This window comes from Vicugna pacos, chromosome 13 (assembly GCF_048564905.1).
Source record: "Vicugna pacos chromosome 13, VicPac4, whole genome shotgun sequence".
In the NCBI taxonomy this organism is placed as follows: Eukaryota; Metazoa; Chordata; class Mammalia; order Artiodactyla; family Camelidae; genus Vicugna; species Vicugna pacos.
Window position 1 is genome coordinate 54,340,912 of NC_132999.1, and position 26,642 is coordinate 54,367,553.

The 26,642-nt window shown below is 47.6% G+C and overlaps 1 protein-coding gene and 1 long non-coding RNA gene across 8 annotated transcripts in view; one reads left to right on the forward strand and one right to left on the reverse strand.

The window, feature by feature from the left end:
* Positions 1-26,642, forward strand: part of CAPZB (capping actin protein of muscle Z-line subunit beta) — a 129,510-nt gene that overhangs the window by 43,221 nt on the left and 59,647 nt on the right. For 3 of the 4 annotated variants that reach the window (XM_031683742.2, XM_006196714.3, XM_072975250.1), the window contains exon 2: positions 15,307-15,396. In XM_031683742.2, coding sequence (XP_031539602.1) covers positions 15,307-15,396 — 90 coding nt within the window. Of the gene's footprint in view, positions 1-15,306; positions 15,397-24,879; positions 24,947-26,642 lie in introns of those variants that run through there. The other variant, XM_072975249.1, reaches the window with a different exon arrangement.
* Positions 15,863-24,820, reverse strand: LOC140700783 (uncharacterized). Of its 4 annotated transcripts, none has more exons than XR_012079465.1 (7): positions 24,710-24,820; positions 24,280-24,397; positions 22,818-24,144; positions 21,516-21,626; positions 20,899-21,066; positions 18,810-20,129; positions 15,863-18,096 (listed from the first exon to the last, which is right to left on the reverse strand). It is a non-coding gene; the product is annotated as an uncharacterized lncRNA (long non-coding RNA). The 4 variants fall into 4 exon arrangements; XR_012079464.1 differs by having other exon boundaries at positions 18,524-20,129; XR_012079466.1 differs by lacking the exon at positions 18,810-20,129.

Consider the following 26,642-nt stretch of genomic DNA (forward strand, 5'->3'; position numbering starts at 1 on the left):
AGTGGGTTTATGTATCTGGATGAGGTAGTTTGATCTCCTGTGGAATGGAGAGCGCTGTTCTGAGAAATCAAGCCTTCAGATTCATAAGGAATTTGTCATACAAGCCATCCTTGAATTTCGGCCGTGTAGAGATTTGGGTTGAAGGAGGCTCAGCCCGAATCGCGGAGCCTGGCCTAGCCCTCCATTGCTTGGACAGCCAAGCTGTCAGGCTCTGCAGGCCCGAGCGCTTGCTGGTGCTCACGGTCACTGCCGTGCTGCGGACACGGAGCCTAGCACTGATTTCTAGGGATTGGCGGGAGGCCAGAGAGGCCTTTGTTGTGAAATTTTAGGTTATATCCTTCTACCATGTTTTCCCCTCTTGTCTGTCGACCTAATATATAAAAGTTACGCAGCAATGACTCTGTCCCAGGGATGTGCTAAGTGTGATAGAAGGAGTATCCCCCTTGATCCTTAAAATAACGATATGCATTATGCATGTGCTGTTTAATTCCCCTCGTCTTACAGACTGGGAAACCTGAGGCGCAGTAGGGTTTGGTCACGTGTCCAAGTCCCACTGCCAGAACCTGGTGGAGTCAGGATTCGAGTGCAGACCACCCCCTCTCAAACCTGTGTTGTTGACTGGGGTGCTCTGTTGCCTCCCTCATTGGCTCAGCTGTACAGAAGTGGATGTTAAGTTCCTTTTCTTTTGGGACCTCGAAAACAAAGAGATGGCCATGGTCCCCAGGACAAGAAGAGAGCGTGGTGGCAGCAGGTGGCCTGGCTGCCAGACAATACAGGGTAGGCTTTGGAGTCAGACAGACCTGCCTTTGAACCCCAGCTCCACCACCATTACCTGTGGAACCTCCCAGGGTCAGTTTCCACATCTGAGAGTAACACCAGTACTTCCTCCTAGGACTGCTTTTAAGATTAGGTGAGATAGTGGCATATTAAACACTTACAGCTGTGCCTTAATAAGTTGTAGCTCTTATTTTTGTTAATGCATTTTTGAGCCCTTCAATTGGAGCCTGCCGTGGAGTAAGTGCCCAGTGAAGGGGTTGTTAGCAGTCGCTGTGGTGTTATTGGCAGCGCCTGCTTTGCAGGGCAGAGTGGGAGGTGGTACTCGTGGTGCTGTGCAGTGTTTGAGTTTAGTCTTCGGTTATCAGAAAGATATTTGGGAATTAGAACGATATTTGGGAATTAGAACTTATTGCTTCCCTTTCCTTTATTATTTTTGTTCATTGAAGGACATTATTCATTCATTCATTTATTTGTTTTTAATGGAAGTACTAGGGATGGAACCCAGGACCTCATGCATGCTAAGCATGCACTCTACCACTGAGCTATACCCTCTCCTCTCATTGAAGGGCTTTAAGCTCTTTACTCAGCTACCAGCTTTATTGAGGCATAGCACTCAGCATTCAGTTGAGGATGGAAAGAGACAAGGTTTTGAGCTTGTGAAAATGTCTTGTTGCAGAATGTTCTCTAGCTCTACAGAAACTTGTCTGTTGATAGAGGAAAGTATTCTCACTCATAAAGATCAGTTTCCTCTGTCCGGAAAGAACCAAAAAGGAGTGGCCGTGACTGGTTTGATTTTCAGGCTCTTGCTCCCTGGCTACCCACTTGCATGCCTTCAGGTAGTACCAGCGGCAGACGTGGAGGGAGGTGTGTGTGTGTTTGAACTCCATGTAGGAATGTTAGAGTCTTGTGCCCAGTGAGACTAAGCTCCTTGTAAGAGGATGGTGATAGTACCTGTTTTTAAATTGAGCACTTAATACGTTTCAGAAACTGTACTTGTTTCTTCACACATACTTAATGATAGCAAGGTACGTTATTGTTGTTCGTTTCATTTGATGAATGAAGGAATTGAGGCTCAGGAAGGCGAAGGGCTTGTCCAGAAATCCATTGCTAGGAAGTGGCAGGGAAGGATTTAAACCCTCGTTTGCCTTGCCTGACTTCCCGGGCCCTTTGTGCCACCCACAGCCCAGCCAGGGAATCTGTATTAGGTCTTAGATACTGAAGCCAGAAGGACCTCGTTTTTAGACCTCTCCCTGCCTAGTGGATCCTGATGGCTGGTAGCGGGGAGCTTTGTGACAGGTCTTAGGATTTGCAAGTTGATCACAGGTTGTTAAAGTGTTCACTGTGCTTCACCATCACCAAAGGATATGAAAGCTTTGAGGGTGTATTTGGGGGTTCCAGAGGGCCCAACATTGTGGCAGGATTTCCTTGTGCTGTGCTGTGCCCATGTTTGACCGTGTAGAGTGTGGCACCGTAAGAAGGCGCTTCCCTTGAGTTGGATGGGGCAGGCAGAGATGGGGCGGTGGGGAGAGGTCTTCCATATTGATTCACACTGGCATCTGAAGTGGGAGCTCAGGAACCCAGGAAAGAAAGGGGCCAGCTGCTTTGGATAATGCGTAAGCGCTGTGTTCTTCTCCTCAAGCCTCCCTTTGGATGTAAGTCAAGAGGGAACGCTGCTCTCTTCTAGGTAAAATGTTTAGATTGATGGAGGCTCTAACTGCTCTGAATTCTTTAAATCTTGCTACTCTCCCATCATGACTTGTCCTTGTGTGTTTGCAGTTTGGACCCAGGGTCTCCCCTTCACCTTTGGAAGCTGTGTGTGGTGTGTTACTGGTGGGATCCCGTGGCCAAACGTTATGGATTTCATCCAGGCCAACTTATAAATCAGTTTGGGGGAATGTTTAGGTGAATTGACTTATCTGCTGTGAAAAAGGGAGTATACTTTTCTCAGCCGTTGTCAATGAACGTGTGGATAATGTTTTTTCCAAAAGAATTTTTAACTGTTCTTTAGAGTACAGGGACACTCTGCTTTAATCATCTTTGACTTTGGTTGAGAGGCTTCTTGAGTTTCTCGTGCTATCGAGGTAGAAATGGACAGCGTGTATGGCATCCACGGAAGACGTCTCAGGATTACCCCCACTTGCGTGTCTAACTACCAGTTGACAAAGTGGAGGGATTAGTCGCTTGTTACATGAAACCAGCCAGGATCCTGCAGAGGCAGCAGCTGTAGACATCTGTGAAACATTACTGACGGACAGTAGGTAATGGCTCCTGCAGATCTTGTGAAGGGGTCCAGGAAGCCATCAGCCAGAGAAACTATCTGAAAAAGCCTTTACTGGTTTTGAGAAATCCACCCATCAGTGACAGTGTCTGTGGGAAGAGACTCTGTAATGCAGGATGACAGGAGATTTTTCAGAGTTCAGTGCAGATAGAATTGTCCATGGTGTGCCCAGCCTGGAAGAAGTGTCTGATTTTGTGAGCTAGCAAGTTGTTCTCTAAGTCATTTGAAATTAATTTTGTTTCAGTTTGGGTTGTTTAACATTTTCTGAGAATGTTTCGTTACAGGAGGCAAAACGTGTTTTGTTCTGTCCTTCTCTGTCATTTGCTGCTCAGGATCTGGGACAAGTCACTTAACCTTTCTGAGCCTTGGTTGACTTATCTGTAAAACTTGGGATTATAATGCCCATCTCATGGAGGTGGTGTGAGGCTTTCCCAAAACCCCCATGTGCAGTGCCTGGTCCACAGTAATCCCAGAAAGTAAGCTAGAGAAAAGTGTTATTAAGAAAATCATAAGGAAAAGAAAATACACTTACAGCACAAATACGTATTTATTTTTTAGAACAATCTGTGTGTAAGTGGACCTGCACCGTTCAAACCCATCGTGTTCAAGGGTCAGCTGTGTATTTGTTCTTAATGATGCCACTGTTAATCCTGATAGTATAGAGTTTTATTTTAAATTTTATTTTTTGAAAAAATGAATCCCATCCCATTCTTAAATGTTGACTTACAGTTAAACAGATGGAAAGCACTAAACCGTATAATAGAGATTTGTTTTCTGGTCTTGGCTTATTTGCTGTTTAGTTGTATGGTAGGTCGTAATTAGTTATGGGTAAGACTGGGCCTCAGTTTTCCTCATTAAAGAAAAAAGTTGCTGATTAGATGGTTTCTGAAATCCCCTTTAGCGTAACATTTCTATGATTGTTTTCAAATCTGGAGAGACGGTGGGAGGCACACCCAGGATAAAATGCTCCAGTTCACCCAGCTGGCCGATTAGCAGAGCCAAGAACAGTGCATGAGAAATCTGGTGGACAGCGATCCCAAGCAGTGGACTTGTCCGTTGTCATCTGACCTGGGGTGTTTCCCTGCGTAAAGTCATCGCCTCTGCTTGCTTGGTACGGCCGAGTCATAAAAGGCAGGCGGCAGTTGTCTTTAGGTTGAGTGCTGATTGGGAGTGGAATTTTCCAGCAGAATACAGGTCGGCAAGCTTTCTGAGGGTTCGGTGGGGGTGCACAGAGGTGGGGGGTGCAGGAGGAAGGGGGACCTCTGTCTGCTCACAGGGGAAGTGGAAGACACCAGAACACACCCGTGCCTCCTCGCCTTGCTCTGGGCAGTGACTCCGCTTCCACAGTTTGGATGTGCCCACACAGTTGTGCCTCCGCGGGGACCCACATTGCCAACTCCTCACTGGGAATTGTTGCCCTTCCACCAGATGTACCCGGTGAACTTCGATCCCTGCGGAGAAACCATTTACTGTTCTGCAGTTAGAGATTTGGGGGCTGTCAATACTGAACCGTTTATCTGGAGCCTTGTCCTCAGCCACGCTGCGGCAGAGGTAGGGCTCCACCTCCTGAGTGTGATTCACTTCGGATCTTTCACTCCCTGAAGGGATGCTGTTGTAGTATTTGACACGGAGCCTATGTGTGGGTTGCTAAGTTTTGCTCCAGAATAAATACGTCAGGGAGAGAGGCACTTGGAAATTCTCATTGCTGGGTGGAGAGGGCAGGTAGTTTTGGGGTCTCTGCTGGGGCTGTCCCGTTTGTGTGTTTCCAGTGGACTACCAGTAAGTAGGGAGAGAGTGAAATGGTAGAAATACTTCCTGGTGTCATTCTGGACTGGATAGGTGGGTCAGAAGACTCGGGAAAGAAAACTGAGCAAGGAGAGAACAATACGGGATAGTAGAACAAAAGGAAGGTCTTTTGTGGGTGAATGTGGAATTTGGTCGGCTCTTACTGTCCTGCCCAGAAGGTCTACTTCCTTCTCCCGTTTTGGCTTTAGTGGGGGCCATCAGTCCGTGCATTGATGGTAAACAGGGCATTGTGTGGGGTGAGAGTTGTGAAAGTCTGCCCTCCTTTGTCAGTGCTTAATGACTTGGAAACTGAAATAACACTCCACCTACCTTTCTAGAGACTCCTGGCAGCCTAAATGGAAAACTTGCGTCAAATGAGCAAAAAATCAGGGTGGAAAGGGCTGTTGAGCACCCAAAAACTATTATGTAAGAGTCCTAGCAGATAAGCCACGTGCTTTGCACTCCGGGAGAGTTCCTGCCGTTTATGGAGGATGGACCTTGGGGACACCCTTTCGGGTCAGATGCTGCGCCAGGAACGTTACCTCACTCTCAGTGGCCCTGCAAGGTGGAGAGTGTGGTTAGGCCCATGTTTTAAAGTTTTAAAAACTGAAGCTCCACAGGATTAAGTGATGACTTGCTGAGTTCTACCCTGCAGGTTAAATGAAAGAATAGGAATTCTTATTATTAGATCACATATGTGCCTTTAGGGTCTTAGACTTCTTTGAGAAAAGGATGAAAGCTCTGGGCCCTTAACCTTCGAAAAACGTGCACACACACCCCTTCACACACTGTCAAAGCGCCCACAAAACTGGGACTGTGACTCTGGACCCCAAGTTATGAACCTGTGGTTCGTTCCTTCTCTCAACGTTTGTTTGTTTGTTTGTTTGTTTGTTTGTTTGTTTTTAAAGACAGATAGGTTTCTGATTTCCTAGCCCATAGCAGATTAGATGAGAAAGTATAGCTGATGGCCTGACAGAAGAGGTAGAAAAATTTAAAAAGCAGACACAGGGCCATGTTCCAAGAATAGATGCTCTAAATGGTGTCCCTTGGCCAATGAGAATTGGTTTGACTGTGTTCATTGCTTTGTCCTCATGTGAAGACATGGACCTTGTACAATATTTTAGAGGGAGTCCCATCTTTCAGGATTAATAGAAAGTTGGTACATTCATGTCTCAGTATCCATGAGAGATTGGTTCCAGGAGCCCCTGCAGAGAGAGGGACCAAAATTTAAGGATACTCAAGTCCATTATATAAAATGACATAGAACAGTGATTCCCGTCAGCCATCTGAATCTGTGGGTTTTGCATCCCTGTAGACAGGGCCAGCTGTGCTCTGGTTATCCGGAAAGGTCATGGGGAGGCGCTCTCGGCACCTCTGTGATAATGGGGTACCTCTCTGTGTAGAGTAGGAGGGTGTGGTCCTTCCTTCCTGTGTCTTACTGTCTTCTTCCTTAGGTGCAAGTTCCATGAGGGCAGAGACCACATCCGAGCGGTCCAGCTCTGTGTGCCCAGCGCTTCCCCTGCACTCATGCGCTTCTTCAGGGACTGAGTCAGGTGGAAAGATAGAAACCTCTTAGCATGTGATGTGGGATCAAGTGCTGGTTCTGCCACTGTCTATGTGACTCTGCAAAACTTTCTCTGAACCTCATTGCATGTAAAATGAGGGGCAAGACTTAGAGAAACTTGAAAAGCCCATCCAACTCTGAATTTCTGTGATCCTAGCAGAATGTTTTAAAAACAGAAGCTTGTAAAGCGATCATGTTTTCATGGTGATCAAAATGACATTGACCCAAGGCACTGAATTATCCACCTTGATGTGGTTAATTTTACGTTGAAGATGACATTGACCCAACTATGATGATATACTGTGAACCCCAAAAGGTTGAAGGAGGCTTGGTCTGCCAAGTGGGCTCTCACTGTGGCTTTGATTAACTTGATGTGAGGTTTTGGGTTTTCCCATGGGAACAGAAGTCATCCAGAGGGAATGCTTTTGCCTGGGTTTGTGGAGACATCACCCTCCATGTACCACTGTCATCACTGTGTCCCTCCCAGAAGATTCAACCTGAGGGCAGTAAGTCAATGGAAGAAACACTTTTCTTTTTATTAATCCAAACTGTGCAGTTTTCCAAAGTGACCTACAAATGAGTAGTTGGCTGGACCGGCCTGTGAATCTTCCCCAAATAGCCCCTGGCACAAATTGTTCCTGAGCCACATAGCGGAAAACAGACTCGGCTTTTAAACAAAGTTGCTTGTTGGGTCACAGATTATGCAGGACAAACCATGGTTGAGTTAGACTCCATAAATTTGTGATAAATCGGCCTGGGCTCCAGTGACATTTACCTTCGTGTCGTCTGTGAAGTATTTGCTGAGCCTCTTGGGAATGTAAACCAGTGACGGTTCTGCTGAATCTAAGAACAAACTATAAAGGCCTTGAAGCTTTGATTGGTTGTTTATGTGTAGACAGATGCTGTGAAGTGACAGTGCTGCCTTGGCCAGTCACGAGAGCAGTCCACGCTCAGAAATCGCAGCAGTTTGAGTTACTGATTGTCCTTAAAATTCCAAACACTGTTGCAAAAGGGTGCACACAACCACACACACGCCAACCAGGCTGCGGCATCATCTCCTAGCGGGTGGTCCCCACTAGAAAACTTAGTCATCTCCGACTTCTCATTCCTGGTAGGTAACCTGTCCTGTCTGCTCTGTCTCTTGAAGACTCTGGTCCTCCTGTCTTCTCCAGCCATACAGCCAGAGCCCTGGTTGTTGCGGAGGCCCCCCCGCTGACCCAGACTGTCTCCCACAGTCGCCAGTGGCATCCTTCTGTGTCAGTCATCATTGTGTCTAACAGAATCACCCCAAAGCCTAGTGATGTTTTAAGTAATCATGTCACCTGAATCTCCAGTGGTTTTTTGGGCCAGGAATTCAGGAGAGCCTTGGCTGGGCGTACTGACTGGGGTTTCATGCTACTGCAGTCTGACAGCTGAGGCTGGAGCAGTGCGGGCCCGGAGCAGCGGGGGCTGGCCAGGATCTCACTTTCCAGAGTTGCAGGGCCGCCTTCTGTGGCTTTCCCGCCTGGGCTCAGTCACTCCTCTTTACAGCATGGCCACCTGAGGGCAGTTGAGCTGGTGAAGTTGCAGCTTGGGGCTGCAGCTCTAAGCGTCAGCAAGCAAGGCCGAAGGTGAGTTGACTTTCGTGATTTGGCCTTAGAGGTGGCAGAGATCGGGTCCGCTGTTCTACTTTGATAAAAGCCTGTTCCAAGGGGAGGTGACACGGACGCCACCTCTCGCTGGGAAGAATGACAGAGTCACGTTGTAAGAGGGACAGGTGGGGCGGCAGGGCTTGTATGGCCATTTTTGGAAACTGTAATCTGTTTCACCTTCTAAGGCACAGCAATATGCCTCTCATTCCTCTGTGGAGAAGCCTTGAGGGCTCCTCATTCCTTCTGGAGAAGAAGATTTTAAAGTTTTAAAGCCCAAACAACATGGCACAGAAGCTGTACCTGTAACGTCTGCAAAGGCAGAAGTACAGGGAGTGGGGCGGCTCTGCGGAGCCCCAGAGCCGGCCTGCCGTTGGCCCCCCGGACCAGGGCTGCACCGCCGTGGGGCCCTTCCTCCTAAGCGCGGTCACCTCCCAGCCTGTCCCCTGTCTCCCGGCGCCCGCTGCCCCACGTCTGCCCAGGGCCCCTGCTCAGCTCGCGGTACCTGACTTGGGTGGCCCCTCTTGTGAGAAATACTGGGCGGGTCCACGTGCCACTCACACATTGTGGCCCTTTACTGCCACGGTTTTCTTTTGTGGATGGGGTGTTTATTGTAGTCAGCGTGAGTTTATCACAGGTTGGGACATGTCCTGTTCTCTGCATCCCTACCCAGGAACTGAATAGCTGTTGTCTGGTGATGGTTTCCAAGTTAATCTTTGCCCTTTTAGTTCATTTAATAGGCCGGGTTTTACTGTATGCAAGTGATTGACTGTCTGGGGTCTGAAAAGTGGTTGGTAGATTTTTTTAAGCCATAGTGTTTTCTTTGACTGACTGACTGACTCTGAGAAATTGTTCTAGTCTCTGTTAACAGTTGTTTCACTTGTTATAGGGTGATTTATTAAACAGTTTGTGTTTTTCTTTAAGTCATGTGAAAAGCCAGCAGAAAGTGGAACATTCTCTAGCTCAGTTTATATTCTGAAAAAACACCACCAAATGCTTAAACCCGTCCCTCGGAGCCTCACCAGCTTACAGTGGGGAAGCCGTCCCCTCCTTATCCCAGCATCCTCACAAGGGCTCGTCTCCGGTCTTTTTCTGGATAGGTTCTGACTACACTGTAAGTTCCTGGAGACGGGGACTTTGTTATGTTCACCGTTCAGCATCAGAAACAGTGCTTGTCACCTAGGAGACACTGAAATAATTACTGAATGACTAATTGAATGGGCACAGAATTCTGGAGAGTGAAGTGACGTGGTCATTCGTTTGCCGTTTACCTTGTGAGCTGGACCCCCACCAGCGGAAGGTGGAACCGGGGAAGCGCGTTTTATGAGGAAAGTGTCAGGATCAGTTAGGAGTTTGAAGGAACTGTCACGTGGAGAGCCCTTTGTCATGGGATGATAGTACACAAGATAAGTAGGAAGCCAATTAGCAGTGACCAGGGCAGGAAATCCTAGGGAAATAACAGATACATGAAGAAGTGCAAATCAGGCTGTTGTGAGCTGTGCCTCGTCTGCACCCTTCTGTGTCCCGTTGTTGTGGACAGCACACTCGCCTTGTGATTATTTCCTCTCTTGTGGATGGTTGCTTGAGCATCAGGACTAGGTTTCATTCACTGAGCCTGGTCCAGGGCCTGGCCAGCGGTTGGCACTCAAGGCATGGTTATTGAGTTGAAACCGAGTTGTAGGCCTGCAGGGGTCTACTGAAGGGCGGGGCATGTGGGACCCAGTGGGTGCATCTGCACTTACACTTGGTGACAGTGCACAGGCCACCTAGGAGAAATCTTAGAGGTCATCTGGCCCAAATCCCAGGCCATGAGGTTAAGTGAGCAGACTAAATCACAGACATCCTGTGACAGTGCAGACTTCAGACTCTGAGCACCCAAATCCCAGTTCCTGTCCTTGCTTGCTCTTGTTTGTATTTTTTTCTACTACCTTTAAAAAATATTTAGTGAAGTGAAATGATGACAATGAAGCAGAATAGAGAACTCAGAAATAAACCCATGCATATATGGTCAGTTTATTTACGAGAGAGGAGCCAAGAATATACAGTGGGGAAAGGATAGTCTCTTCAAGAAATGGTGTTGGGAAAATTGGACAGCCACATGCAAGAGAATGAAACTGGACCACTGTCTTACACAGTAAACAAAAATCAATTCAAAAAAATTTAGGTAACGGGGGAGGGTATAGCTCAGTGGTGGAGCACATGCTTAGCATGCATGAAGTCCTGGGTTCAATCCCCAGTGCCTCCATTAAAATAAATAAGTAAATAAACCAACCCCCTCCCGTGATATCACAGATAAAAAGTGAAAAATATAAAAATAAAATAATCCATAAAAATATAGGTATCTGGTAACTATAAAGGAACACATGTGTAAACTTAAGCATCATGATATCATGACTATCCTTGAACCCACTCTTCTGTGCACAACCTAGATGAATATCGACTTTGATCTTCTGCTGATGGCTTCTTTCCTTATAACTATTTTTCTCACTTTTCTGAATTTTGTATGTATCATTCTCTTGGCTAATAAGAAAGCCTTGCCATATTAGTTTGAAATACACACACACACACACACACAAAATAATAAAGTTCAGTATTGCTTTTTTTTCTCAAAGCTTTTCTTTAATTGACTTTTAAAAAATTGCAGTATAGTTAATTTACAGTGTTAGTTTCAGGTGTCCAGCAGCATTGCTTGTTTTTGCACTTCCCAGAAGGGGCAGCATCCTGGGAAGTCCCCTGGGACTTGCTTCCCCACCCCAGCCCCGCCATCGTTCTGTTTCTGCGGTCACTCATGTTGTTGCATGTAGCTGTAGATCATCCATGTTTTCTTCATTCTCTTGTGCTATTTCCTGTTTGGACCCCTCAGGACTTGGGATGACTCCCAAGCGAAGGGCTCCAGCTAACTCTGATTTTAACTTTTTATGAGCCGTCATTAAGCTTTCCTATGTTGCTTGGCTTATAGGAAACTTTAAATCCTTTAAATTTAACGATAGTTAGACATCTTTAGCTCTAGAAACCTGTAATGAGTATTTCCTATTAAGATTATTGGGATTAATACAAAACATGAATTAGACCATTTTTGTAGTAGTATTTTAAGTGCTTTCCACTAAATACAGTCAGAGGATGGTCCGGAAGGAAGCTTTATGTTACCAGCACACCCGGGGTGGGGGGGTGGGTGGTGGTGAGGCTGTGATCAGCATATTGGGGTTGAGGGTATGTGAATAGGCGCCACGGAACAGTTAAACAATGCCTTTTCATGTTGACTTTCTCTGGTCAAGTTACGACTTTCCTTTTCCTGGCTAATACAGTACTCAATTTCTGCTTAATCCCTTCTGAACATCCCGCTATGTTCTGGATTAAAGATTCAGTGTAGCTAGGCTTCAATCTAAAATTTTTTCAAGTTCTCAGGAATATTGTTACTATCCAGTTGAGACTGTTTCCAAAGACCAGAAGTTTTTAATGTTATGGGTAGTCTGTGATTTAGAATTGTATATAAAATGTTTCTGTGCACATGTGGTTTTCTGGGACCTTACCTTTACCTGTCTGGGAGTATGCAGTCCCTAAAACAGTTCTTTTAAACAAGGGTTTCTCAAACTTGACTCTACTGACATTTTGGGTCATGTTATTGGGGTCTGTCCTGTGCATTGTAGGGTGTTTAGAAGCATCCCTGCCCCCTCCCCGGTAGATATCAGTAGCTCCCCGCCGGCACAGTGATGACAACCAAAAATATCTCCATACGTTCCACATGTCTCCTGGGGGTTTGTGGGGAGGGCACAGCCAATCCCAGTTGAGAAATGCTAATACACACCATTTTTTTTAATAGACTTGATTTTTTGAGAACAGTTTTAGATTCATAGCAAAATTGAGCAGAAGCTATGGAGATTTCCCATCTCCTCCCTGCCTCTGCGAACACGCGTAGCCTCTCCCATTGTCAGCTTCCGCCAGGAGAGCTGTAGTTGGTGAACCTACAGTGCCACGTCATAACCACTCAAAATTCATAGCTTCCATTAGGGCTCACGTTCTGTGGGTTTGGACAAACTGAAAATGACACGTACCCACCACGATAGTATTATCCGGATAGGTCTCTGCCTGTGCTCATCCGCTCCCCTCCAGCCCCCAGCAACCGCTGAATTTTTTTTTTTAACGTTATCTCTGTAGTCTTGTCTTTTCTGGAACGTCATACAGCTGGAGTCATATAGTTGGTAGCCTTTCTAGATGGGCTTCTTTCATCAGGTCTTTTCATGATTTGATAACATTCCATTGTCTGGATGTACCACAGTTTCTTTATCCACTCACCTACTGAAGGACATCTGCCTGCTTCCAAGTTTTGTCAAAAATTAAAGCTGATATAAACATCTGTGGGCAGGTTTTTGTGTAGACACTAGTTTTCAGCTTCTTTGGGGAAGTACCAAGGAGCATGACTGCCCCGATTGTGTGTTAAGAACACGTTTAGTTTTGTAAGAAACCGCCAAACTGTTTTTGAAAGTGGTGGTACCATTTTGCCTGTCCACCAGCAAGGAATCAGAGTTACTGTTGCTTCATATTCTTTTCAGCTTTTTGTGTTAATAAAATTCTGGATTTCAGCCAATTCTAGTAGATGTGTAATGGTATCTCATTTTCATTTGCATTTCTTGGTGACGTGATGTTGAGCATCTTTTCATATGCTTATTTGCCACTGTATCTCTTCATTGGTGAGAAGTCTGTTAACGGTCTTTGGCCCATTAATTTACACCTTTTAACTAATTTAACTTGAATCATTTAGGGTTTTCTATTCCTGCACGGCCAAGGGCGTACATAGCTATTTTGTGGAAGTTGAACACCTAGCTCCAGTTGAGGGCAACAGGAAAAGACTTTAGGGTTGGGTTGAGTCAGGCAAATGTTATAAAATATTTATATTTTAAAAAATTTTTAATTCAATCACGTTTTTGCACATATACACAAAAAATACTCCCAATCAAACCCATACCACTATTTTTAAACATTTCACAGCTGTTAGCTAAATCATTCCAACAACCTCGTGAAGTAGGTATTAATCCCTATTTTATGGATTGTCAACCTTAAAAATAAAACAGCCAGTTATTTTACTGGCAAAATGGGTTTATTCAGGAATAGCAGAGAATTGCAGTTCAGGAAAAGAATAGCAAAAACTATACACAAGTCCAGCAAACAAAGGAGAGGAACATTATAGAAAAAAGCGGGCACAGAGAGGGGCGCTTGGAAGGAACGTCCATTGGCGGAAACTGAGAGTTCAGGGTGATGGTGGCTTCCCACTGGCTGGGGTTCCTGAGCAAGGAGAACTCTTACTTCCTCCTCTGGGGTGTAGAGACCCCTTCCTGCTGGGAATGCCAGGCACCTCTTTCCCTATTGGCGTGTGTTGTCTGGTAGTGCAAGAGAGCGCCCCCTTCTGCCTCTCTTTCTGTTTTCAGTGGGGTTTCCTTTATTCCGTTTCATGGGGTAAACAAGCAGAGATTCCTTGAAGAAATTTGCCCAGGATCATAAGTTACTGAGTGCCAGAAGAGGCCGTTGGCTGTAAGTCCCTCTAGTGTCAAATCAGTTTATTTGTGTTCTTGACCCTAGAAGTGGTGTCAGAATGTCTTACCCTGGCAGCTGGCTAGACCCACATCACCGTGGCCTTGGCTGGCATAGAAGACATGGCCCAAGCAGGGAATACCTGGTTGCTGGAGTGTTTCACTAAGCAGAGCAAGTGCTGTAAGTTCTCTGGAGAGAGACAGAGAGAGAGTGAGAGAGAGAGAGAGTGTGTGTGTGTGTTTCTCTGCAGGTTATAGCCAGTTTGTTGTATGTCTCAGAATAAATTGTCACTGATAACCATACTGAGCAGGGGATAAGGTTTTTTTGTTTTTGTTTTTTTCTTTTTTGAAAACGACCTGCCGTGCATGCCATATCAATTACCTGGAAGTGAAATTGCCTCCAGTTAACTTAATGTGTTATGTCTTTGGTGTGGATAAAGTGGGTCCTTGTCCCGCAGCCTGTCTGTGGTTCATTTGCCTGGAAGTGCTAATGGAGCCATAATCAAAGGTTTTATTTTATATATATATATATATATAAATAAATAAATATAATTTTTTTCCCCAAAGGTTGTATTTCATTACCACCAAATGTTGTGTTGCCAGGAAGACCTTGTATAGTCTATGAAGATTCTTTAGATTGTTGGTTTAGGGGTTTTAAAAATCCCGAGATAGGCCTGAGCAGAGCGGATTCAGGATACAAATCAGGGAGTGCGTCGGGTTGGTTGTGTCGGGGATCCCGGCTGCCTTACTTGCCCATCTTGGGGTCACGTGCGATGTCCTCACCATTTCACTGGACCTCCTTTCTCACCTGGTTTCTGGTCATTCCTCCTGTGGCCTCTCCTGTGCTGTAGCCCGCTGTGCACGATTAATACTTTGTTCTTTACCAGTCTTGCTCCCAGTCAGATCCTCCCTCCCTCCCTTCATTATTTATTACATATTTGTGGTGACTGGCACATGGTGGCTCTCCACAAATATTTGCAGCATGAATATGAAATGGAGGGCTTATTGTGAAGCACTCGTGTACAGCTCAGGGAGGGTGCTCAGGGAACACTGGCTGTCTGGATCCTCCCAGACCTTATGGCAGCACAGCCCTCAGTTTATGCACATGCAGTTCATGTGGCCAGTGAGAGCGGGCGCTTGGCTGTAGGTGGTACAGGTCTTGGTCTGTTTTGCAAGGACCTGGCACCCAGGAAGGTGTACCCAGTCTCAGCTGAACGGCTGAAGAACTGTAAACATCTGCTCACATCTTGCCACTTGTTTTTCCCCTGGCGTAGAGCTCATCCTTGGTCTGGAGCTCATTCCCTTGGCATGGATCTCATCCAGCATATTTCCTGATCTTCACGTCCAGGTTCCAGCAAAGGACGTTGCCTAACCTGTGACGCGAGCCAGCTCACTGTGGAACCAGTTGGGAGTTAATACGTCTGATGATCTGTCTCCTTGGGAAAGGAAAGTTGATGGGGCTTTGAGATGTGGGTAAAGCAAGGCAGCTTTCCCAGCTCTCCAGCCCACTTCCCACTTGCTTGAGTATCTTTTGGATGTTTCCACTTGAGACAGACACTGCTACCAGAGAGGGACTGGTGCATCTCCCTCCAGGAGATGTGGGGAGGGGCCCCCGCAGGCCTGTCTGGTCTCAGGATGCCCCAGCAAGCTGCAACTGCGAGGATGTTTTTGAAAAGGGTTTTTGTTTTGTTTCGTTTTTCGTGTTTCTGGTGCACAGTGACTCAGACGCTCCTGTCTCTCCCTTGACAGAGTGACCAGCAGCTGGACTGTGCCTTGGACTTGATGAGGCGCCTGCCTCCACAGCAAATCGAGAAAAACCTCAGTGACCTGATCGACCTGGTAAGTGCCTGTTCGTGTGGTTTCGTGTGGGGCTGGGGCTTGGTTGCCTTTGTGTACCCTCTTCCCCGCAGAATTCAGAGCACGCAAGAAACCTTCTCTCTCTCCAGCCAGGCACGCTCCTGGGTTACGAGATTCCTCCAGACAGAGGTGAGGTTCCTGTGGTTGCCGTTCTTTCAGTGCCATCTGCGTTGTTAGTAAAACCCAACACAGGCATTCTGATTACAACTTGTCCCCTTGCCCCCGATGCCTTGCTTTCACTTGCTGGGAGCTTACCTTTAGGAACAGGGAAGAAAAGGCCACACACATCCAGCAGGCTTCCAGCAGGGCCCGGTACCAGGTTCTGCTAGTCTCTGCCACGGGGGATGTTTCTCCAGCTGAAGCAGTACAAATGCTTTATGGCTTCAATTCTAGCTTGAAATGGAATAAAACCCAAAAATTGGCTTAAAAAAAAAGAGCTCATCACATGTATTTTTTAAATCTTTACTTGTGTATTCATATATGTGGAATGATTGGTCTCAAAATGCCAAAGATTAACTGGCCCCATAATGTTATTGGAAAATGTTCAAAGTATTTGAAAACACCTATAAAGCTATGGGAAATAATGAAAAGAAGTAAAATAAAATCAGTCCTCAAGAGCCAGCTGAGTTACTAGATCATTGGGCCAGTGGGTTCCAACTCCGGGTCAGAACCTGAGCCCTCCGAGATTGTCCCTTATTCTTTTCTTTGTGTCCCCTGCCTTCTTGGGTGTAACCATTAGTTGCCAACCATTGCTGTCAGTTAGATTTCATTTAAAATGGTGACTTGAGAACTCGTTCTTATGCCGTAGTGATACATTTAGTTCCATCGTATGAATTCAGAACAGTTTTACTAGGGAAAAAACGCTACTGCAGGAGACCTGCGTCATTCACAGATAAAGCTCTTCACAGAGGTCTGGAAGGTCCATTGTGCAGCTGTTTGTATTTATAGGGACACAAGCTCCCAGTGAGAGGCAGCTGTGTGAACAGTCAAAGCTGTGGGCGGAGTTGAGGCTTGCTGTCTTTTCTGTGTGATAATTTAGAAGCGAGGAGGAGATTTCTCGAGGTAAATGGCGCTGATGAGAAAGCCAGCTGCAGGTGCTTGTGATGGGAGCGAGGTGGTGGTGGATGGAAACTGACAGGTCCTGGCTAGACAGATCGCCATTTTAGACGAGTGTTAAAGAACAGAAGGTTGAATTGTGACGCAAGTGAGCCCACTATATGCTCAGAATTGGGGTCACACACCCAGAGCCCAGGGTTGGGGGTGGGAGGTGGAAGAGATCCCTAAAATGGCCTTGGTGTAAAGAAGGGGTCTGGCGGGTGGACCCTTTGTCACAGTCGCTTCTTGTCCTGTGGGAGTATGAGCATCTGTGGCTTATTTTCAGGTTTTTCTGGGGGTGCCATACAGTTGGAGTTTTATGTGGAAGAGCCTAAGTTTTAAACATTGGCTCAGACATTGGATGAGCATATGAAATGTGAGTCAAAGAAATGATCTTTATTGGGAAATGATGAAATGTTAAGTTGGAAAGGTAGGAGGTGTCCTTGAAAGTCAGCAGGGAGGGCATGCACGTGATGTGAAATTGTCACCATCTGCCCACTTAGGAACTTTTGTGTGCAGTGCTGCGTGCTGAGCAGTTTACCTGCACGGCCTTATTTACTGCCCCTCAGTCCTGCGGGGTAGCACTGCAGGGTGCAGCCTGGGAGGTGCTGTGTGCCTTCTTTTTCTGGGTCGGAGAGTTTTGATTGATCGTGTGCGGGTTGGGTGGGGTGCATGGGAGGAGGGGGCAGAAGCCGAGGGTGGGGTCCGTCCCCTCCATGGGTCAGCTGCAGAGACTGCTGCTTTCCTGCTCAGCCCGACAGCGTGCTCGGCTGCGTTTCTGCTTAGTTCACCGATGTAGTTATTACTCTGATTTAGAAATAGACCAAACATAGAAGAAGCGATGAGCACATTTTTCTCAGCGGAGTCTTCTTGGTGTTCAACAGGCTGTCTTGTTCTTATGGCAGAAGTGTTTTACCGCAGCTGGGCAGTTTCTCTGTGGCTCCCACTTCACTCTGTATGTCAGATGCGCATGCAGCTGCGCTGGTGGGAGCCTGGACAGCCAGTTCCCTCACTGCCCGAGCCGGTTTTACTTGGGCTCAGCAGGGAAACCACAGCGCTGATGGTGACGGAAGGCGCGTCAGGTGAGAGAGGCAGCCTGGGGGCTTAGTGTGCTGGAGGGAACTTAGGCCCAGATTGGACACACCACACTCTGTCCCTGATAGGCGACGTGTGGTGTGCGGCAGCCCAGAGATTACTGTCAGATTGCGCTGCTCTCCCACTTTTAACTCTGTCTTCTGTGGAATGTGGCTGGAGGCGGGGAGGGAGGCAGACGTAGGTTGTGGGGTCGGCAGCTAACACTCGCTGACACCTGCTGTATTCCCGGGGCTGAGCTGGATGCTGCCATTTGTGTTATCATTTCACCTAATTTGCACAATACCCCTCAGATGTCCGTATCACCACTTCACCTTTTTTTAGGTGATGTAGACTCTGAGGAAGAAGCAAGGTGGTGCTGTGGCGAACTAGGTGGCACAGGAATCCTGACTGCTCCGGCTGGGATAACTGCTGGGAGCCTTCGGGTCGAATCACTCACACTCAGAGCAGCAGAGTAAATACGGTGCATCTTCCTCATGTGTCTGTCTTACCTGTCTGGGGAAGAAGTGTTGAATAATTTGATTCATTATTAATCTAAAATATTAAGCCATAGGTGTATTGTGGAAAATTATTTAAAGTTAACGTAATTAAAAGTACAGTAGAGACATGGAAGACATTCCCTTCTTAGAGCTGGGCCACTTAGGATGTGCAGTTTGCTTTTGTCCACTGCTTCATGGGAGGCTGGACCCCTGCCCGGTGGTATGGGGACTAACCTTGGGCCCCCGTCTCCCTGCTGAGGCTGAGCAGGATGCCATGATGGATTCCCATCAACCGGGATGGACTGGGGATTTGGTATTCTCATTAATTTTTTAATTTAAACTATGATGAGTGTCAAAATGGAAATGGAGCATGACTTTTCAATGAATTAGGATCTGGTAAGGCATGCCTCATTAAAACTATATTGACATGCTTCAAAAGCCACCTTCTGATTAATGGTCTTGCTTGCTTCAAGGTCCTTGCTATGCACTGCAGTGTGTGCGGGGCATTTGGGCTGGTTTGTGCTGGATCCAATGACCAGTCCTGAAAATTACTTCTCTGAATGTTTTTCTTTCATCGCTACTATTTTTCTTGTCTTTTCCCTGGAAATGACAGGGTGTTTTTTTGTTCTTTTTGTTGTTGTTGTTTTTTAACTGGATTTGCTGCAAAATTCTTCTATTCTTTTAAGAGTTGGTCCCTGTTGAATGTATCTCTGTGACTCTGAAGTTCACCTGTTTTGTTTTCTTCCCAAAGTGGTAATTGTAGAAAACCTGCCCTGTTGTGGGCCCATTGAGAAGCAGTGCGTCTGGGCCTTTGTTTCGTGGAATCTGGGATCAGTCAGATGTTTTCAGAGCAGCTCATGCTCTGGCCCGGTGTGCATTGCAGGCATTCCTCCCGGGCTCACCTGCCTCAAATAATGACGGGGAGGCGGTTGTTTTCAAGAAAAGTCTCCAAGTATAAGACTGACAAGAATGTTAGGATTTGCCAGCGTTCCCTGTGAAGGGAATGGCCTCGCTTAGATGTCAGAGCCAGAGAGCCTTGGGGGGATTGATCCAGTCCACCAGTGGTCCGATTTCAGAGTAGAATTAAAGAGAAATGTGGCGTATGTTTGGCAGCTTGGCCAGGGCAGCCCAATTTATCATGCCAGATCGGTTTTCTTTTTCTTTTTTTTTTTTCTTTCCACCAGCAGAGCTTTTGCTGCCTTGGGATTATGATGTGTGCTCTCATTGGTGGGAACTGACCTTTCTTTGCAGATGACCAAAACATCATTTTATCACATATTAATCCCATTGTACCAGAATGAAGCCAGCCGAAGTCCGTTGTTAAGCTGTTTCAGAAATACCCACAAGTCCATGTGGGCAGGAATCATATGATGCTAAGATGCTCCCTTGGCTTCCTAAACTTTGACCTTCTATGGCTTTACTCTGCACATTGGCAGCGCTAGCCGAAACTTCTCGGCTGGGGTGTATTTTGAGCCCTGAGCTGAGGAAGGAGTTTGTTTCTGCAAATTGGCACCCAGCAGGCCATCGTCCTTTGCCTTTTTAAGAGCAAACCAAAAATAGCCCTAAGTCTGTTTAACCGGGCAGAAAAGTCTTTGCTTGCAAACGTTGGTTGCTTCAGGTTTTAATTCCTTCTCCCGCCTTTGCTTGTAGTCACCCGAAAGTCCAGCCCTTGGGTCTTCCCAGACTTTGCTCAGGCAAGGGGGAAGACTTCAGAGCTGGGAAAGCATCTTGGCCATTCTGCCAGGCCTGTGGGTTAGCGGTGGAAGTCCTGATGCTTGGACCAGGGAGTGGAGAATTTGATCGGTTTTCATCTCAGCACATTTCTTTTTAGCAGCCAGAATTGCCCTCCAGAAATAGAAAGGGCCAGCCTCAGCAGACCTATACTTTGAGCAGTTCACAGAAGTTGTCCACCTGTAGGTAGTGTGAAGTCTGCAGGGAGATTCCTGCTTGGCAGCTGGAGGGCGCGGGGTGAACCAGTGAGCAGAGACCTCCAGCTTGTGTTGCCAACACCCCGCTTCGTGAAGCAGCCAGGAAGTCAAGCTCGCACACCTTTGTGATTGAAATTAAGGCTAATGTTACTATTTAATAGTCATTAATGTTACTGATTATCTATCTGATTTCTGCAAAGCATCGCCATTTTTCAGTCCCTAATAGTTGAACCTGTGAGATCTGGAAGTGCTTTTCCCTGGGAGAGCTGTGTGGAAGAGAGCATAGAGCTCAGTTCTGTCCGCAGGGGATAAGGATGTGCTGGGCGGGGGGCCCGGGAGGCCAGACATGATCAGGTTCATCTGTGTTGGAGAGTAACCAGATTTAAAACAGTCTCATACCAGCATATTTTCCTCCTTTATTTCAAAGACAGCATTTAAAATGTCTTCATGCTAAAGAGGTCTTAGCCTAGGTGAAAAGCCAGTGGATTCAGCCAACATTTACTGAGCGCCTCCTGTGAACCAGACGCTGCGCTCAGCCCCGGGAAGAAACACAACCTTTACTCCTTGGCTTTTCTTCCACAGGGGAAAAAAAAATACAGGGAGCCTAGAGCTGGATCCGTGATAAGAATGACCTTGGCTGGATTGTCTCGGCCCTTTGGTCTTGACCAGCTAATCAGCTCTGCAGACGGCTATCTAGAGTCGCGGGACTGAGCTATTCTTTCTCCAAGTATTTAACGTCTCTGAGCACCACACCCCATCCTGGGCGCTGGGGCTGCACGATGAAAGGCCTCGCTCCACAGAGCTGACGTTACTGGGGAGCTCAGGCAAGCTCAGGCGCGGTTTTCTGGAAGGGGGAGGGCTCGGCCACGCCCGCTCTGCACGCAGCATACCTGTCACGGGTCACAGCAGGCCCGGCTCTTTTCCTTCTCTTTGCCTGAAGGTGGTACAGGCTCTTCAGCGAGCTGCACCCTCTCTTCTGACTGGTTGCTGGCCACCTTGCACCTGGCCTCGTAACTGCTTCTCAGATCCTTTCCCGAAGTATTTCTGACAAAGTATTCCTGCAGAGAGCACATACATATCTTTGGAGTTTTGAGGGCAAAGCCGAAAGTGGCTGCCTCTAGCAGAGAATTTTGTGTTTTGTCTTTTTTAAAAAGTGCATTCCAAACCATAACATGCCCACATGCAAGACATTTTAACATAAAAAGAATGCTTTCTCCACCAAGGCCTTGAGTCAAGTTGCTGCTCCGGGAAGCGGCCCCCCTCCCCACATCCAGGGACGTGGCTTTGCCGTGTGTGTGCGCTGGTGCTCTGGAACCTTGGTTGGAGATGCTCAGCTGGGCTTTGTGACTGGGTCTCCCCTCAGCACTTAGTCTCCTTGCTGTCGGGCCCCCAGGAGCCCAGGGGAAGGGGGTGCCCCCCCCCCCCGGTGCACGGGGCTGGGGCCAGGGTTCTGTAGCCCTGCCAGGCGAGGAGGGGCCTGTGCTGCCCCCTATTCGTTCCCTGGTACCTGGGCAGGTTCTCTGTGGGTTTCTCTTGGGGGTGGGGGCGCTTGGCTTCCACTCGCGTGTTTGCGGTGGGGTCTCCAGGGAAGTTTTCTCTCCAGGGCCGGATGTTGTCTCTGGAGCAGGGGTAGAGGAATGGCCTGGATGATTGGTAATTGTGCAGGGACCCTGCACAGCCTCTGTCTTGTTGATGTTTCTGAGCTTATTCTGCGCTTTCCTGCAGGCGATTCTGTGCTGCAGTTCCCCCTTTACAAGGGGAGAAGGCATTCCCGCCAGGGGCCTGCAGCAGTATGTTAATGAACTCCATTCCTTGGAAAGTCGTGGTGAGCCTTTTCATGCATGCATTTTGCTGTTTGAATGGACTTCAGCTGTCTGACTAAAGCAGGGCAGAGTGAGAAAGCGGACCCTGGGCCCGAGGTGCTGGACTGGCCCTCTGTTCCCCACCCAGGGCGCCTCTCCAGAGGGAGGTGGCCTCTCAGGGCCCCAGCCTGTGGCTGAGGCAAGGACCCTGCCACCTGATGGTGATTTATGTCAAGGTGGCAACTAGGCAGCCCTTCTAAACTAGGATGAAATGGCATCATTTGCTTAGAAAGAGAATGTGGGACTTCCCCGGGGCCCCTCACCTGACCTGCCCCCACCCCATAGCTATGGCCAGAAGTTATTTGAAATTCTGATGAGTTCTGTTATATGCAGATTAATAGACCCTCATTTGATCGCATTAAGAATGAGACTGCACGTGCAGTCCAGACAGTTAAACCTGAAACCAAACGAGCAAAGGAGAAAAGTACAGGGTTATTTGCTTCCTTTTGTGTGCTTGTTCCTTGGGGAGTGAAGCAGACTTTGCTCCAGGAGACTGTAACGATATGTCCACTGGTCCTGACCATTCCAGAACAGTCACGGTAAATTACCCACTATGGCTTCAGGCTTGAAATTCTCCAAAGCTAGGTGGTTTGAAAGCTGTCTCCCATCCCCTTTAATGTCAGCCACCCTGTAGTATGCTTTTGTTATTTTCCATAGGAGATTATGAAGTTCAAAACGGAAATTATTTTTTGTTTGGTCTCAGATTTAGAATTTGACTCCGCCTCTTTTCATTCTTCATAAAGTCTTTTTCAGTGAATGACATAGGAAAAGAAATAGCTTTAATGAACATCCATCAAATGTCAGAAGCACTAGTATGTATGTGCCTCATCATTAATACATCTCATCCATTACTTCGTTTACCTTCACAGCCGCTCTGTAAACTAAGTGGGAGGATCCCCTTTTATAGATGGACCTGAGGATGTCCCAGAGCCACGTGAGGCCCCTACCTGATACGTGACCAAGGGAAGAGTCAGACCCAGCTTTGGTTCCAGCATATTGTCCACGGAATTACTACTGTCTTTAAAAATGAAAACATTACAGCATGTTACTTCCCATATGTCCTGCTAAGGTCAAACCATCTTCAAAGGTGAAGCTGCAAAGGAATTTTGTGATGAGGGCAGGGTGGTCACCATGGAACTTTTAAGTACCTCAGGAAAAAAGGCTTTTAAAATTTCTCTTCCTGCCTCCGCTGGTACGAAGCTCCTTCAGAGTTTAATGAGCAAAGAAACCGCTGCCTGATTCTGCCCGGCCTGGCTGATGGGAGCAGTGGGCTCATTGGAGCAGCTGTGCAGGGGTGAAAGCTTCTTCAGCAGATTCCCCCTGCCCCCCAGCGCGCGCGCGCGCGCGCGCGCGCACACACGCGCACACACACACGCACACACACACACACACACACGACATTGCGTGTTGGGGGTGGGGTGCTCCTTAAAAAAAAAGTCCTGCCCAATCACAAGTAGTATTAGTATTTTACTATATCTTCTTTCAGTTAATAAAGCAAACCTAAAAATTTTAGGAAAAGCAGGTTCGGACACTGCAGGAAATAAAAGGACAGGTCAGTAAATTGACTGCTTTTAAATCAAATGTACTCAAGTCGGCACGGCATAAACCAGTTACACATGTAAGATGCCAGGGGATGGGAGGGCAAGATCCCATTTGTAACAGCAGAGCAACGTGCCACCTGGGAGTACGCTTCCCACGAGGCGGGAGGAGCGCTGCGGGGCCCGACAGCTCAGAAACAGGCCCCGCGACGTGGGAGCTACGAGTGACAGTCATTGTTCCCTGTGACGGAGAAATTGATTCCTCAGTAAAATTGCTGAAACAGCTAATCATTTAGAAGGAAAACAAGCTAAATGTCCATTGCACAGGACGTACTCATACTCCCGTGGGCTCGTATTAATAGAACGTGAAGGACCCAGAGGGAGAACATGAGAACATCAGTAAGGTGCAGATTAACATGATTAAAAGGCTGAGAACAAACTGAAAAATATTTGTGGCTTCTGACAAAGAATGTAGGTCTTTAAATCTCCAGAAAACACCTTCTGAGGTTGTCGCCGTCGTTGTCCTCACTGGGCCAAAGCAGCGGCAGGGCCTTCGGCAGCTTGTCCAGGGTCACCAGGTAGCAGTGGGGGAGCCAACCTGTGAACCCAGGCAGTGTGATTCCAGGGCCCTCCACCACCGTATGCTGGAGCAGAGCTAGGTGCACAGACAAGTGATGCACGGACGAGGCGGTGCAGATGGCCAGCACACAAACCTTTCCGTCCTTCCTAGTCCGAGCTGTGCAAAATGAAACAAGATGACTGGCTGGGTAAGCCTCCTTCACTGATGACCCCTCCTTCTGCTCAGTGGATGGGTGATATTTCTGAATGCAACCTATACTTCTCCTGACTTTCACGAAATTGGTCACCTCACCTTGGTTTTGAGTCTCTTCAGGAACAAAGACAGCAGCAGTTGGGGAAACATGGCGCACTCTATTTACCCTCCAGGAGTTTCCTCATCCGGATTGTCATAATAAAGGTTCTGAGAAGTCCTGCAGTTAAAAAAAAAAGAGAGAGGAAACAACCCCATTTTCCTTTAACCCAGCGTTTCTCTAACTCACTTTTATGCAGTCTACTGTGGAAAACATTGGTTTCCAGAAAAGGTTCATAACCTATACATCAGATGGCCTGGCTTTTAAGATTCTTTTGGGCAGTGGCACTGAGTGTGATGTTTTGAATTTTCGTAACTGTTTGATAAAAATGGCATAGGAAGAAACATAGCTTTTTTTGTTGTCTTTTTCAAATAGAGAACTAGCTCCTTCAATAGGAGGGGGAAAGCATCACATTCATTGAGCAAGTCTTACCGGAAGTCAGGAAGCCTGGGTTGTGACTTCTTCTAGTGCCGCCAGCCCGCTCTGTGAGCAGCAGGTCCCTCTGGGTCTTCGGCTCCTCCTCTTTGAGGTGAGGGCCAGATGGTCTCAGTCTCAGAATCCGAGTTCTGTTGCTGGAACCAAAGGAGCATCTCCATGGATACCCTTATGTTGATGTCACTACTTTCAGGGTCCCCTTTTGCTGGCAGAAGAGGCATCGTTTTCCCTCAGGTCTGTGATCACATAACCTGCCCTGAATGGTGACTTGGGGGAGAGAGGCGAGCAGGTGGACCTCTGGCGGATTTCCCCTGGTCAGGCCCCGTCACCTTGGCCGCTCACTTGAGTGGGCAGAGTGAGGCTGACTGGCCTTGAGTCCCACCTTGGTCACTGTCCAGCGTTGAGACCTCAGGCAGGTTACCTTACCTCCCCGAGTTTCCTCCCATAGACCAGATTCAGATAAGAAACCTGCATTCCCGGGGTGGCTGTGGGGATTTGGGAAGGCATATAAAGTGCTAATGTGCGCACATAAGACACGTGCTTTAAAATGCTGACTGATGCTTTTATTACCATCCCTGGCTTCTGCCTGCCTGGAGGCTGTGCCCTGACATCCCTAGCAGCCTCCCTGACTCTGTTTCCCCAGGCGGACACAGCCCCAGCCTTGATTTCTGGGGTTTGGAAGGGGACAGTGTAACCCAGTACAGAGTTGTAAGGTCTTGGTTTATTTAACCTGAAAGGAAGGAGATTTTAGATTGTCATGAAAACCATCCCCCCACCTTCCCGAACTCTCAAGTTGGAATCCCTGAACAGAAAGCCGGGAACAGAAAGCCACTGCCCTCAACCCCATAGTGAGTGGAGGAGGCCAGAGCCAGACTGTGGCTGACTGGTTCTATGGCTAGTGACAACATTTGTCACTCCACAGAGCTAAGGGTGATCTAACAGCACACTCCTCCCTCTGCTCTGGTTGGGGGTGGGCTCCCTGGATGGTGGGTCTTTTTCACTCCCCTTGCTGATTGCTTTGGCAGTCACCCTTCTCCTTGCTTCAGTCCCCTGGGTGCATAACTGCTCCCAGTTGTCAGATTATCATTCAGAGTTCTTTGGAAGCCCTGGGACAGGAACGCTAAACAAAGTAGTTGGATGGTCTGATAAGACTTTAAGGTTGATTTCAGTGTCCAAGGACAAACCAGCTGACGTTATAGCCTCCCAGGTCATTTGACCTCATGACCTTCCCTTCAGCCATCCAGGGGTGTGCCGCATGGGTACTTACCTCTATATCATCCAGGACGGGCCACCTGTGAGCTTGGAGCCCTTGGGATCCTTTCTGTTCTCCAGGGTCCTGCTTTCTTGTGCCTTCCCTTGCATTCAGTTTCCACATGCACCTTCTCAGGACAGCTCATCTCTTGTCCCCATCTTGAACCCACATCCCTAATCTTTCTTCTCCTCCTCCACACTGCCAGTGTCACCCCCAGGCACCCCTTTCTCCAGCTTGAGAACCCCGGGTCCACACCTGAGAGTCTTTCACAGTCAGCCAGCAGTGGTCCTCTAGTCCCTGGCTTTTCCCCTCTTGGGCCTCTCCTGAATCTGTTTCTTGTGGTGGGGAGGCTGTTTTAGCATCTCACCTGCTGCTACCTGTTCCTACCACTGATGCACATGCCACCAGCCAAGGAGGGAAAGTTCGCGGTGGGCTTGAAGTAGAGTGCCTGGTTATTTTGCACATTGCTTGGAAACAGATTGGTTATTTAATGGTTCCCTTCTCGTGACTGCCTCCTCCCCCCTTATTTGTGAGGTTAAGGCAGCGTATTTTAGTATACTTGGAGACCAGAGTTCTGTAAAATTCTTAGTTATGTATTTTTGGGGCTAACTCTTAGTGTGAGATTGGGTGGCCATAATGTGTGCTTAGGAGCAGTGGGGTATAATACAGCTGAGCCCC